Here is a 14,175-nt window from a genome sequence, read left to right as displayed (position 1 = left end):
CAAATGTGAACATCTATAAAGCTTAACTAAGCCAACCTGATTTCATCACTCACTGACCATAAAAACTCTGTGTATATAGCTGTTTTTAGGGTCAATGTCGATATCCTCACAAACCTTCTTCATCTTCTTTTCCCTTATGCTGTTTCTGTTGCACTCTGAGTTTCCTCTGTTCATATGGGTTGGGTCTATCTTCTATCTCTAAATATGAATTAAGACAGAGGCAGGAAAAAGCTTTCGACAAAGCCATCAGAAGGTCCACGACATTGACCGGAGAGGCATCTCCCTTGGCAATAATACTACCAAAAACCACAAGAGTTTTAAAAGCCAATTAAACTAATGCCCGGTCCCCACCAAAATCCTTTTGAGTTTGATCACCCTTTCCCTTTCCATGCTATTGAATTCCACATCATTAATTAGTAGTAAATGAGAGGCACCGTATCAGAAAATGGAAAATATATGAAAATGAAACGTCCAAAAAAACCCTTTTAAAGACATGAATCAAAGGTTGGTTTGCATCATCAAGCCTTTGTGATTTTTTTTTTGGTAGTCTTTTAGAATAGGCGATACATACTTCATACGCATAGCAGTAGCTACTTCAATTGCACTTAAACAGACTACTGTAATCTCTTGTTTTTAAAAAAAAAAAAAAAAAGTAGAGGAACTAGATTTGAAAACAAGACAAGCGAAAAAACATTTGAGTATAATTGATTCTTAACAACTAACCTATACGTTAATGTAAAAAGTACTCTTACCACATTTTTTTTTATTCGAAAAATGAAAAAAAAAACCCTCCTCAAGCAACAAAAGAAAAAAGGGAAAAGATAAAGAATTAAATGTTAGTATATGCTACCACCAATGACCAACCAGCCGGATTCTTCAGATAATTGTGGGAATCTATCACTGCACATTACGCAGCAATCGAAAGTCCAAACGAAACGATCATCACAAACACCAAAATCTTAACCTTGGACTACAGTGTCTGCACCACATTTAACACGGCATTAATGGATTTGGCACAAGTACAAAAAATTGAAAGCATTATACACAAGATTAAACAAAACAAGTGGGCTTTCAAGTTTCCATCATTCCCAGCGGTCCCATCAGTACAGCTGCCCCCCTTTTCTGCTTTCTCTCTTCTTCTGTCTCTACTCTACTCCCCTCCACTCTCCCACAGTCCCCACCTCTTCATCATCATCCCGCTTCCATTCATTAAAACACCCATACAATTATGCTCCTCAGTCATCTTCACCATCTTAACTTGCAATAAATCTGATGTTCTGAGCTGGGTTTTGAGAGAAGTAGAGGCAGAGATGTCTGATAACAAAATTAATACTACTAACAGGGCAGCATTTTTGAACGATGAGCTATCAAAACGGACCTCAATATTCGGGTTACGGTTATGGGTTGTGCTGGGAGTATGTGTAGGAGCTGCAATTGTGCTCTTTTTGTTCATTATCTCCATCTGGTTTACTTCCAGGAGACACAGCAAGAAGTCTAGGCTTGCATCCCAGAAGAATCCCACCATTCCAAACGTGTCCAAAGAAATTCAAGAAATCCGGATCGACCCGAATAGGCCCCGGCCCGAACAGGACACCAAGCTGCTCCTCCTTCCTGCTCCAGGTCCTGACCCGTTGTTGCCCGAGCCCGATCATGTGGTGGAGGATGAGAACGCAAATGGGCATCGGAGAATTCATGTGGAAATTGGAAAAGGACACAGAATTGCATATCCGGAGACGGTCGGACCAGGGAGTGGCGGGTCGGGTCAAGGGAGTGGGGAGGCCCGTTCGGGTGATCAAGTGGGTATAGCTGTGCCCGAGGTATCCCATTTGGGTTGGGGCCATTGGTATACTCTGAGGGAGCTTGAAGAGTCAACCAATGGATTTGCTGATGAGAATGTGATTGGGGAAGGAGGGTATGGGATTGTTTATAAAGGTGTTTTGGAAGATAATACTAAAGTGGCTGTCAAGAATTTGCTTAACAACAGGTCAGTTGGTTGAAGTTTCGATCTTTTTGTGTTATAGGATAAGATGAATACTGACATTGCATGTTATAAATGATTGCATGTGAACCATGCAATGTAAGATATCTGCATGTCTTGCTTTATTTGATTACTGGACCTTCATTTGTGCCTTGTTCTTGCGGGCAATTATGTGATGTGTGAAGTGAACCTAATTTTTTCCGTTGGGTTCTTGATATTTGTTTGATCAAATATGAATTTCACAGTCAGGAGCAAATTTGGAGGTCGGTAAGAGATATTAATTTGCTTTGGGAAATTGCTGGTTTTCCTTTTCTGCCTTGTGTGTGCTTAAATGGGCATATTATATTTGTTTTCAGAGGACAAGCGGAGAGGGAATTCAAGGTTGAAGTTGAGGCAATTGGGCGAGTTCGGCATAAGAATTTGGTTAGGTTGCTTGGTTATTGCGTTGAAGGAGCTCATAGGTAATTTTAACCCCAGTGTTTCTCCTCTTAAACTATTCCGTTACATTCTATTCTATATGTTAAAGGATGGGGGAAGGGTTTCCGGTAATTAAATTTCTTCTTCTGTACTTGGAGACCTTGAGATTGAACCTGCTTTTTTCAAAGTGATGTGCTTTGTCAATTTCCATGAAAGTTTATAAATTCTTCATATCTAACAATTTGAGGACCCTGATTTTGTTATTTCTAAATTTATGCTTTTTTTTGTTTGGGTGTATGGTTTTGATGTAATTGAATTACAATTCAGAATGCTGGTATATGAATACGTGGACAATGGGAACTTGGAACAGTGGCTTCATGGAGATGTAGGACCTTACAGTCCTCTTACATGGGAAATTCGAATGAACATCATACTTGGAACAGCAAAAGGGTACGTCTGCTACTATTCTTTCTGCCATTTAAACTTGCTCTTCAAATTATGTTAAGTCACCCATCTAAGCAGATGAAGCTTACAGGCTGACCTATCTGCATGAAGGACTTGAACCCAAAGTTGTACACCGCGATATCAAGTCCAGCAACATTCTGCTTGATAAGCAATGGAACGCAAAGGTATCAGATTTTGGCTTAGCGAAGCTTTTGGGGTCTGAGAGGAGTTACATAACGACTCGTGTTATGGGAACATTTGGGTCAGTAGAATCTCCAACTTTGAGTTGTTTTATCAATGCCAATTCTTGACCAAGTGAACAAATTGACAAACTTCTTGTTCTGTTGTAGTTATGTTGCTCCAGAATATGCTAGTACTGGCATGTTGAACGAAAGAAGTGATGTTTATAGTTTTGGTATTCTTCTCATGGAGATCATTACAGGGCGGAGCCCAGTGGATTACAGCCGTCCTCAAGGGGAGGTTAGTACCTAATTATTATCATCAAAGGTCAATGATATTGCGAGGCAGATGTAAAAGATCATTGGATCTTGTTTTTGGTTTACACTTCAATCTTGCAGGTGAACCTGGTTGATTGGCTGAAAACTATGGTTTCCAACCGTAATGCAGAGGGAGTTTTGGATCCCAAGTTACCCGAGCAGCCTTCCTCAAGAGCGTTGAAACGTGCTCTTTTGGTAGGTTTGCGTTGCGTTGACCCAAATTCTCAGAAGAGGCCCAAGATGGGGCATGTGATACACATGTTAGAGGCTGATGATTTCCCCTTTCGAGATGTAAGTTTACATTTATCTGCCTAAAATTTTATTTAAATGTCCAAGGTAAAAATGGATCATGATGCGGGGGGAAGCATGGCATGCAAAATTACCTGTGCAACCTGTTCTGATATTACTTCTGTATGCATTTGTCTCTTCCTTTGCAGTAGGATTGTGGTTTCAATTGCAACATATTTCACTACTACAATCTATATGACAGAGATTACACATTTAGCCTTTTACGTGCTTATATGTCATGCCATGCTATGAGCGGGTGGATTGTAAACTTTACACTTCATTATTACATGGACACGTGAATAATACGTATGTAGGAATATCTTACTAGCATTGGATATGTGGCCATCAGATATTGTTCTGGCGACCAAACCATTTTGAAATTTATCACAGTAGTTGGTGGTAGTTATACTAGTTAAATTTACACTGCACCATTTTATATTTTGGCCGGGTAACTAGTTCATGTAAATTTTCCTGTTTGAAATTGCGATGTTCCCTCTTTGTTCTACGATCCATGTCCTGTTACCAATCAGTTATCTGATTTTTTAACTTTTCTTTTGAGCTATTTCAGGAACGTAGGGCTGGAAAAGAACATGCACGTACAAATCGTGACAGCCTGAAAGAGAGGATGATGGAAAAACGCATGATTGAATCAGGGGACAGTAGCGGATATGAAAGTAGCGTCCAAACGAACAGGATGCTATTGAGGAAGCAAGAAACGGATGAAGAGCAGTAGCCGTTGCGAGGTTGATTTAGTTAATCAGGTTGTAGTTTCCATTAAACTTTCATCTCTAGATTGTCCTTTGTATATATATTTGTACACCATTCCTTCACCTGAGCAGTCTTGGTTACATACAATGATAAGCCTTGTACGTTAAGTATGAGAGCCATATCACGCTACACATTTTGATGATTCAGTCGGGCGTTCAATTTTGTCTCTTCCCACTCGTAAATGACTTTCTTATATTATATTGAAAGAGGGAATGGCTTGGTAATTTTGTTATGCCGTGTGATTGTCTGTTTCTTGAAGAAGCAGCTGACGTGAAATTATAGCAAGAACTTGAGTTCCAAGTGTACATCTATGTGAATGTTGTTGTGCAGTGGCATTTTTTCTTTATTGTCGGTGGCTTGATCATCAGTTTGAATTCAGTTTTACTAACATTTTGTTGTCATCTAACCTTTTGTCGGCTCACCCTAGTAATGAAAATAAAACTCTGTGGACTGGACGGTGCTGAAATTCTTTACAGCATGAAGAATCAAATTCCTGCAAACAAAACCTGAATCATGTGCTGGCAGGTGGAGTCAAGTCCCTTTCATTGTCATTGGCTGCTGAGACTGGATGATGGGTAGATTTGGTCCAAAAGAAAGTCAGTTTTCTTTGGACAAGCCAAGCCTAAATGTCACCGACAAGAGATTACCTATGTTTGTTTTAGACATAGGAGGATGGATACTTAAAAAAAAAAAGAGGCTTCTTCGGCCCATAAATGTCAGCTTGTGAATGGAATTTGTTCAAATGCATCTTTGATCTACGATTTCAGGGACACCAGTTCCTTAATTGTTCATTAGTCAAAAGGGCAAGCAATTTACTACTCCCAAACTTATGTTGAGAATTTGCTTGGGAGGAATGAATGATGTCGGTCCTACCATTCACATGCTTCACAGATATGTCTCCAATCATTTTTTGACTGCTTAAATAAATGAGTTTCCCAGAAGAAAGATTCCCAGAGGTTGTTGCCTGTTCAGGGGCAGCTAGACAGACTCTGCTGATTTTTTTTTCCTGAGAAATTGGTTACCACAGAGTTTTTGCCATGTATGTCATGAACAATCCCCATAAAGTTTTCATCTCCATCAACAATAATGCCACATTAAAGTTTTGGAGGAAAATTAATTTCAAAAACAAGCAAAAAAATTGCTTGCATGTAAAATCTGTTAGAAAAGATCTCACAATCTAAAGTAAATTTGGACCTTTCATAGCAATCCTTTTAAATATCTTCTTGGAGTAAAATTAAATTTCAACAATTATGTATCATTGTTCTCTCTTTAGAGAGAAAAAAAAAAAAAGAAAGAAAAACTATAATGTTAATATATACATTTCATGGGAAGAGTAGTAGTACAAGTGTCCAACCGTACAACAACTTTTTTGTCGTCCAGAAAATTTGGTCCCTCAACACGAAGAGAGTTAACACGTAATACGAACGCACATGGGCAGTCAGCAGTCCGTCGGGCCCTTGAAACGTCTCTGTACAGATTGGACCTGCTCTTAATGGGCTTGCTTCTTCTTATCGGGCCAAGGTCAGTCCGTACTATTCTTGACCCTGGAAATCTTCTCATACTTGCTTTAATGCCGCTTCCAGATCGCAACTACCTTTAAGGGTTTTTTGTCAGTCCAATTCATACCAACATGAGTCTCTTTGTCAGTCCAACTACCTTTAGGCTGCTTGGTTAAAGGGTTTGGGAATAACAGAATGGAATAAACCCTTATTTGTTGCTTGGGATAAGCCTATTCGAATGTCATTTTTGGAATCATTTCTAAAAAATCATTCCCGAGCAAATTGGGAGGTTTTGGACAAAATCCTCAACTCATTCCCTCAGACAATATTTATAATGGATCTACCCTATCTTTCTCTCCATCACACACCGCACAAAATCAGAGTCTTTTTCTTCATCAGTTTTCCTATCTCTTCATCTTCAATCAATCGCCGCCCATCACCTTCATCGGACATGTTCTTTCTCATTTCAAAGTCTCAAGTTCAGGTTTACAAATAGTAGCAATAGCTTTCCAAGATCTGAGAGCCTAAACGAGAAATTAGACCATGTAGTAGATGATTTGTTTGAAAAGGTTGAAGCTTCCAAGGTGGAAATTGGAGAAGATTTTATTGATTGGGCAAAACATTCCTTAGAACCAAACAATGCCATGAGTGGTGAAATTCTGGTGGAATTTTTTGATTGTGTTCTGGTAAATCTGAAGGATCTGCTTAAATTTGAAGACAATTTGATTTTGTCTTTGAAGGAACTAATCTCAGCCCTTGAAGTGAATTTACGATTCTTGAGAAACTTTGTCATCTTCACGAATAGGCTATGCAATGGGTATGAGAATATCAGACTGTTTTTTTACTTCTATTGAAGATGCTGAAAATAATAGTATTTCGTTCTGGTGTTGGGTGGGATGGAAGAAGTAGGGAGTCAAAAGTTGATGGTGATAGAGACAGCGACATTGTAACCCTTCATTTTAAAGTCATAAAGAACTGGTGTTTTATTGGAGAACGGGTTTATTTTTATTTTATCCGATAAATAAATTTGTTTATGGAAAAATGGGTACTCTGTTCTTATAATGGAGGAAAGTCATAAAGAACTAGTGTTTTATTAAAAAACGGGTTTATTTTTATTTTATCCTATAAATAAATTTATTTATGGGAAAATAAGTACTCTGTTTTTATAATAGAGGAAAGTCATAAAGAGTTGGTCTTTTATGGGAAAATATGACTTTTGTGAAAGTGACTGCGATTTGGTTTATAAAATTATCCAAAAAAAAAATTTAGAATGAATTTGTTTGTTTTGAAAGTTGTATAACAGTCGTTAAACTTCAAATATCCCTTCCTTAAACTTTAAAATCTACAAAATCTCATATTTTTGTAAATACAAAACCTACTAGTTTCTGCAATTATCCCTTTGTTTTATAAGAATTGTTATATCATGGGTAAATTTGAAATTTAATTGCATTTAATTCCGAAACACTCATCAAACCATGCATCAGAAATTGGAATGATACTAATTCCAATGTGTGAACCAAGTTAGATATTGAAATGAAAAGTTTAATTCCAAAACCAGAGTCTATAATTCCATTTTCATTTCCGATTCCAATATGTGAAACAAGCACCCCAAAATCTCTTTGATTAGTCAATTTGTAATTTTTTTTTTCAAGAAAAACCTCATAAACTCTATCCTACAAAGAAAACTGTTAGATTTTGTTGGTGATGTTATCAATTTTGTAGTGTCAGCCAATGGTTGTGAGACACTAATATGTACAACTTACCATTCTTGATATAGAAGATTCAAATTCAGCTGATTTCATTTGGCGATTCTACACGTCAATTGTACTTTGCGATTGTACCTACACAAGTTATAAACTTTAACCTCATTTGATTCATATATGGTAGCGTGAAAATTTTCAAACTATACAATTATTGTATACCCAACAAGTGCAAATTTAAAAAAAAAAAAACCCAATAAAGCTCGTTTGTGAAGTAACAAAAATTTAAAAAATAAAAATAATAAGAGAAGAAGAAGGTACTAGTTTATGTTACATCATGGAAAATTTTGAGCTGAATTATACACTTTTGGCATGACGTTGTCTCAATGCATCAGATGGTGGCATGACGCAAGAGGAATTTTTAAGAAAGTTGTAGCCTTTTTCCATGATGTTTGGGAGTAGGGTTGGTAATTTTCGACACGACCTGAAAACACGATACGAATTTAACACGAAATTAATGAGTTTGGATTGAGATTTCGGGAGTTCGGGTCAGAATCGGGTTGAATTCGATGAACCCGAAAAGAAAACAGGTCGATTTCAGGTTAACCCGTGGTGACCTGATATGACCCTTTTACGAATTAAAAATAATTTAATAAACATAAAAATAATTTTATCTAACTAAACTAAGTTATTCTTTTTTTTTCAAAGGCATTAATTACTTAATCCTAAATGAATTTATTTAATTTGTGTGAAGTTGAAATTATTATATTTGGACAAATATTATTTTTTGCTTTTATACTGTTTTAATTTAATTTATTTTTTATTTGGGATAAAACACTTTTACGGTGTTTAATTTATTTTAGATTTGGTTTGGAATTATTTATTTAAAATTTTATTACTATGTAATTAGTTTTGTGAGAAATTGATTTTATTAGAAATTACAGTCATCAATTAATAAATTAAAATTAAGTTTCAGGTTATTTCGGGTCGACCCATCAACCCGTCAATCCGAAATTTTCGAGTTCGGGTCAGTATACCTGACCCGTCACGGATTGACGGGTCGAGTTCGGGTCAACAGATTTTCTGACGAGTTGGGTCAGGATCCAACCCGCCAACCTGATTTGGACCCGATTGCCACCCCTATTTGGGAGGAAGAAGAAAGAAAGATGAAGCAAATGGGACCTTGTGCCTTGCATTTTCCTCTTTGGAACCTTTGATTACTAAATCTTTAAGGCAAAGAATTAGGCATGTGGTAGGTAGTAGAAGCTATCTTTTTTTTTTTTTTTTTTCACAGAGGGGGTATCCGGGCCATCGGGTAAATCGGACCCAACTAATCCCCCACCGGTCCGAGAGAAGAGGCCCCATCCCTCCGAACACGATAATCATGAGACTCGAATTCTGGCGGACACTAGACAACAGCTCCTTAGGAGACGTGCTGTGACCAATCGAGCTGCCCATGAGAGGCACAGTAGGAGCTATCCGCTTTGAAGTTTAGTCTTTATCTTATCTTGTCCACATTGTCGCAACACGGTTTCAAATTAAATCCGACCTCCTTTATGGCTCATCCACTTTTATGGCTTTCTGGATTGTCATAAATTCGCAAGACATTTCCTAGCATAATCAATCAAGGATTGCTGTTTTCATTATCATCCTCTAGATCAATAGCTTTGCTTGTTGGATTGAACAATGTTAGTCAACCAAAAAATTGGGAAAAAAAAATTAACAATTAGAATAATTGGAGCATATTATAGTCCAGACGCACAAGAAGTCCATCAAATCTGTTATTTATACCTCTGTTCATTACTTAACATAAACATATGCTTCTTAATTTTTTGGGAATCCTAATGTTTTTCTGATTTCCAGTTCATTAAAAAAAAAAAAAAAAGAAAGAAAAGGATCCTTGCAAGTTGGCAATGATTGCAATAATTGATATCACATTAAGCAAAGATGAACAAGGCGTTTGCCTCGGTCAAGAGACTATAAAACTTTTTTCTAGAGTGAAAGTAATCGATGGAACTGTCAATCATGATCTGCCTAAGCTTCTGTGTCATCACTACCTTGAATTTTATTGCTATGGAGTGTGGAACTAGTCCATTGTAGGCCATATCCTTGTAGAACTTCTCAGCCCGTATTTTTTTTTTTTTTTTTCAAATTTCCACCTATTCTAGCTTCTTCTCCGTGAATATATAGCAAGAAATATATACAGTTTTGTGGTGTTTTAGGTTAGAGTAATAGTTAACCATGGGGCTGACTGAAACAGTATCCTTTCTGTTCCTTGTTTGGTTTCTTTCTTCTAGTCATATTCTTGGTGCCTTAGCAGAAAGATCCATTTACATCGTCCACATTGACAAGTCCTTAATGCCTAAGGTTTTTGCCAGTCACATTTACTGGTACACCTCCATGATTGATTCCATTGGAAATGTTGGGCAGACATCCGATCATGGTTTTGCACCAAAAATTCTCTACACTTATGATGCTGCATTTCACGGTTTCAGTGCCTTGATGTCTAAAGACCATTTACAAGCTCTAAAGAAGTCGCCTGGCTTTGTGTCAGCTCATCCTGATAGATCACCTACAATTGACACCACTCACACTCCTGATTTCCTCTCGCTCAATACAGCAACAGGACTCTGGCCTGCTTCTGATTATGGCAAAGATGTGATCATCGGTGTTGTTGATGATGGCATATGGCCTGAAAATCCGAGCTTCAAAGATGATGGGATGACACCAATTCCTCCAAGGTGGAAAGGATCATGTCAGGAAGGTCAAGAATTCAATTCTTCATTGTGCAACTTGAAACTGATTGGAGCCAAGTATTTCAACAAGGCTGTTTTAGCAGCAAATCCCAACTTGAATCTCAGTATGAATTCAGCTAGAACTACTTCAGGCCATGGAACACATGTTGCAGGCACCGCTGCTGGAAATTATGTTGAAGGAGTATCATTCTTTGGCTATGGTTCAGGCACAGCAAGAGGTATTGCGCCTCGTGCCAGGCTGGCAGCTTATAAAGTTCTCTGGGATGAAGGATCTTATGAAGCTGATGTTCTAGCAGGCATCGATCAGGCTGTAGCTGATGGTGTTGATGTGATCTCAATTTCCTTGGGTTTTGATTTTACTCCTCCCTATGAAGAACCTATTTCAATAGCTTCTTTTGGTGCCATGGAGAAGGGAATATTCGTCTCCACTTCGGCTGGAAATAGAGGTCCAGATCTTGGTACTGTCCACAATGATATTCCCTGGGCTTTGACAGTTGCTGCAGGTTCTGTGGACCGTAAATTTTCCGGGAGTTTGGTTCTAGGAAATGGATTAACCATCATTGGATGGTCCATGTTCCCCGCAAGAGCCCTGGTTAAAGACCTGCCTATCATATACAATCAAACCATATCTGCTTGTGATTCAACTGAGTCACTGTTAACTGTAACTGACATAGGTAGAAGTGTTGTTATCTGTGATGAAACTGTGCCATTCAGAGAACAAATTCGCCATGTTTATGAGGCTAATGCCCGAGCAGGTATTTTTGTTTCTGAGGAGCCTGCGATATTTAGGTCCAATTTTTTTCCTCATCCTGGTGTTGTAATTAGCCGCCAGGATGCAGCAAAGGTAATCAGGTACGCTTCAAAGGGCAGTTCTCCTACCGCAACTATCAAGTTCCAGCAGACTTTCGTGGGTACAAAGCCAGCACCAGTTGTTTCTGCTTCCTCCTCGAGGGGTCCTTCGCAAGGCTTTCCTGGTATCTTGAAACCAGATATCATGGCACCAGGAGTCCTAATCTTAGCAGCCTATTATCCTGATAGTTTTGAAGCTAGTATTGGTTCCAGCATACTCTTGTCCACCGATTTCACTGCCATTTCAGGGACATCAATGTCTTGCCCTCACGCTTCTGGAATCGCTGCACTCCTGAAAGGTGCACATCCTGAATGGAGTCCAGCTGCTGTTCGGTCTGCAATGATGACCACAGCTACTACGCTGGATAATACTCGAAGCCCCATCAAAGACACAGGCCGAGATAATGAAGTCGCTACACCATTAGCAATTGGAGCAGGACATGTCGATCCAAATCGTGCACTGGATCCAGGTCTTATATACGATGCTACTCCACAAGACTACATCAACTTCATCTGCTCAATGAATTTCACTCGGATGCAGACTCTAGCAATAACAAGATCAACTAGTTATAATTGCTCAAACCCTTCATCCGATCTGAACTACCCATCATTTGTTGCTCTGTACGAGACTTCGGATCAAGCAAAAAGCAAGTTGGTTAAGAAATTTCGTAGGACTCTCACGAACGTTGGGAATGGTGCGGCAACATACACAGCAAAGGTGACGGCACCAAAAGGTTCTGCAGTCACAATTTCGCCGAAAACAATTAAATTTGGAAAGAAGTATGAGAAGCAGAGTTACTCTTTGACCATTAGTTATTATGGCAATGAGAATCAAATTGTATCTTCTGGTTCAGTAACATGGATAGAAGATGATGGCAATCACGTTGTCACGAGTCCCATTGTAATCTCTCCAAGAGTGGAACGTTCATGAATCTTGTTCTTATTTCATAAAATCAACCTCCTTGACTTGCAATAATCTATGGCTGAAGAGTATATTAAAATATCAAATTCTTGCTAGTTCAGCATTCTGAAAATGCAACTGATGAGCACCAGCTATAAGCAGCTGTCTACCTGTGCTTTTCACTGGAGATTTTGCCTTGTAAGCAAATGCTTCATTAGCACAAAGCAGGTCAATTTCATTCTTCAAGTTCATAAATGTATGAACAACGATTTTTGGAACAAATACAGATGTTACTTCAAGTTCATGCGGAAGTGATGATGCATGAAACTTCTCCAATACACGGTTTGAACCTGGTAACTGACTGGTTATTTGCACATGGCAAAACTCAAAAACCTTGAGAAACCTCCACATCTATGTATTCGGGACTGTGGCTCCATGGATCTTATTTCCCACGGATACCAGTGATGGAATTTCTACCATTCGATTCACTGGTACACTCGTGATCCTAATAATTTGAGTTTCCAAAAGAAAGATTCCCCGAGGGAGAGGTTTGTAGTTTTTTAGAGTTCTTTTGGGCAGCAAGACAAATTTGGACATGTTTGAGGATATGTTTCAACATTTTCCTTTGTGTAAATGTACTTCAAAACAATTAACTTTAAATTGTGCCCTCTTTCTTGTTAATTAGGCAAGTTTACCCCATTTTTTCAATGGATGACTTGCTCTTGTGTGTCTGTTTCTGCATCAAATTAGTAGTATAATTGTATAAACAAACCATATAGCCCCACTATGGGAACTTCCACATTTGCTGTCTCACTATGGTCAGTGTTTTCAGAACCGGACCGGACCGGCCGGTTCAACCGGTTGGACCGCGAACCGGACAGGCCAACGGTCCGGTCTAGAGCTAAACCCGGAGAGTAGTCAAGAACCGCTGGAAACCGGATAACTCGGACGAACCGGAAAAACCCGCTTAGACCGTGAACCGGCGGTTTTTGAAACTTTTCAAAATGAAATTCCAAATTGTAGCTGCCACCGGATAACTCGGACGAACCGGAAAAACCCGCTTAGACCGTGAACGCCAAACCTTTCAAAATGAAATTCCAAATTGTAGCTGCCAAGAGTCGAACACCAAACCTTGTGTTTGTTATAAGAAGCCCTTACCCCTGAGCCATAGGCAGCGGACATGATTATTTTGTGCAAATATCTACTTAACTTATTAAATGAAAAACTAAAAACACCCTAAACCTAAGATACATCAAACTTATTTCTTTGTATATAAAACATATATAAATGCAAAGATAGTAATAATTGTTAGTATATGTATATATATAATAAATTAGGTGTATTAAATGTGTTAGGACAACCGTTAAAAAAATCCTTTAATAAAATAGCTTTTTCAAATTATTTTTTAAATTTTTGTAGAAAATGTACGACAACGATTTAATATGTGTAGAATAAAAATAATCAAGAAATAAATTTGTGAAAAAATAAAAAATTAAAAAAATGACAATCTAATTTGGTAACTAAATTGAATTGTTTAGATAAGTTATTGTTTTCAAAAATTTTAATTACATCAAAAACACTTGTGCTTTACATCACAAATATATTGTTGGCATATCTATGTTTGTTAATGTACTCCCCTTGATTATTAATGTAATCCCCTTGATTTTTTAATTTGTGAAAATAAATAAAAATACTTAGACTTTTAATTTCAGTTACAATCTCACAATAAAATAATGGTTGAAATGCAATAATAGATAGAAAGATTGAGTAGGGATATTCTTGCTCAATTGACATTGTAGACAAGTATTTAGGAAAAAAATTGATAAGTAATTATTATTTTAAAAAATATTTATAATTACATTGTACACATTCGTACTTTACATCATGACTCCTTGATTTTTTTTTAAATTTGTGTGAATAAACAAAATACTTAAAAATTTTAATTTCAATTACAATCTCAAAACAATATCGTAGGTAGTAACATTGAATAAGGATATTGTTACCTAACTGACTGGTAAACAAATATTAAATAAGGGAACATTGATAAATAATTGGGCGCTAATAACAATTTTCTAGTG

The 14,175-nt window shown here is 37.7% G+C and overlaps 2 protein-coding genes across 2 annotated transcripts; both read left to right on the top strand.

Annotated features, from left to right (window-relative positions):
- Positions 1-1,059: 1,059 nt before the first annotated feature.
- Positions 1,060-4,560, top strand: LOC113711145 (probable serine/threonine-protein kinase At1g01540). The gene is made up of 7 exons (XM_027234321.2): positions 1,060-1,984; positions 2,335-2,439; positions 2,723-2,845; positions 2,931-3,101; positions 3,190-3,319; positions 3,418-3,627; positions 4,193-4,560. The coding sequence occupies exons 1-7, from the start codon at positions 1,311-1,313 to the stop codon at positions 4,355-4,357; spliced, it is 1,578 nt and encodes a 525-aa protein (XP_027090122.1). The 5' UTR covers positions 1,060-1,310; the 3' UTR covers positions 4,358-4,560.
- A 4,922-nt stretch (positions 4,561-9,482) lies between these two features.
- LOC113712494 (subtilisin-like protease SBT3) lies at positions 9,483-12,213 on the top strand. Its single transcript, XM_027235950.2, has one exon. The coding sequence runs from the start codon at positions 9,833-9,835 to the stop codon at positions 12,125-12,127; it is 2,295 nt and encodes a 764-aa protein (XP_027091751.1). The 5' UTR covers positions 9,483-9,832; the 3' UTR covers positions 12,128-12,213.
- The last annotated feature ends 1,962 nt before the right edge of the window (positions 12,214-14,175 follow it).

This window comes from Coffea arabica, chromosome 10e (genome assembly GCF_036785885.1).
Source record: "Coffea arabica cultivar ET-39 chromosome 10e, Coffea Arabica ET-39 HiFi, whole genome shotgun sequence".
Lineage (NCBI taxonomy): Eukaryota > Viridiplantae > Streptophyta > Magnoliopsida > Gentianales > Rubiaceae > Coffea > Coffea arabica.
The sequence above is the reverse complement of the archived record's forward strand: the minus strand, read 5'-3'. Positions and strand labels throughout refer to the sequence as shown.

Excerpts from the sequence above, each read along its gene's own strand:
- LOC113711145 (XM_027234321.2), top strand. The coding sequence starts at position 1,311 with ATGTCTGATAACAAAATTAATACTACTAACAGGGCAGCATTTTTGAAC. Across the intron at positions 1,985-2,334 it reads AAGAATTTGCTTAACAACAG|AGGACAAGCGGAGAGGGAAT; the intron begins GTCAGTTGGTTG and ends ATTTGTTTTCAG. Across the intron at positions 3,320-3,417 it reads ACAGCCGTCCTCAAGGGGAG|GTGAACCTGGTTGATTGGCT; the intron begins GTTAGTACCTAA and ends TCAATCTTGCAG.
- LOC113712494 (XM_027235950.2), top strand. The coding sequence starts at position 9,833 with ATGGGGCTGACTGAAACAGTATCCTTTCTGTTCCTTGTTTGGTTTCTT.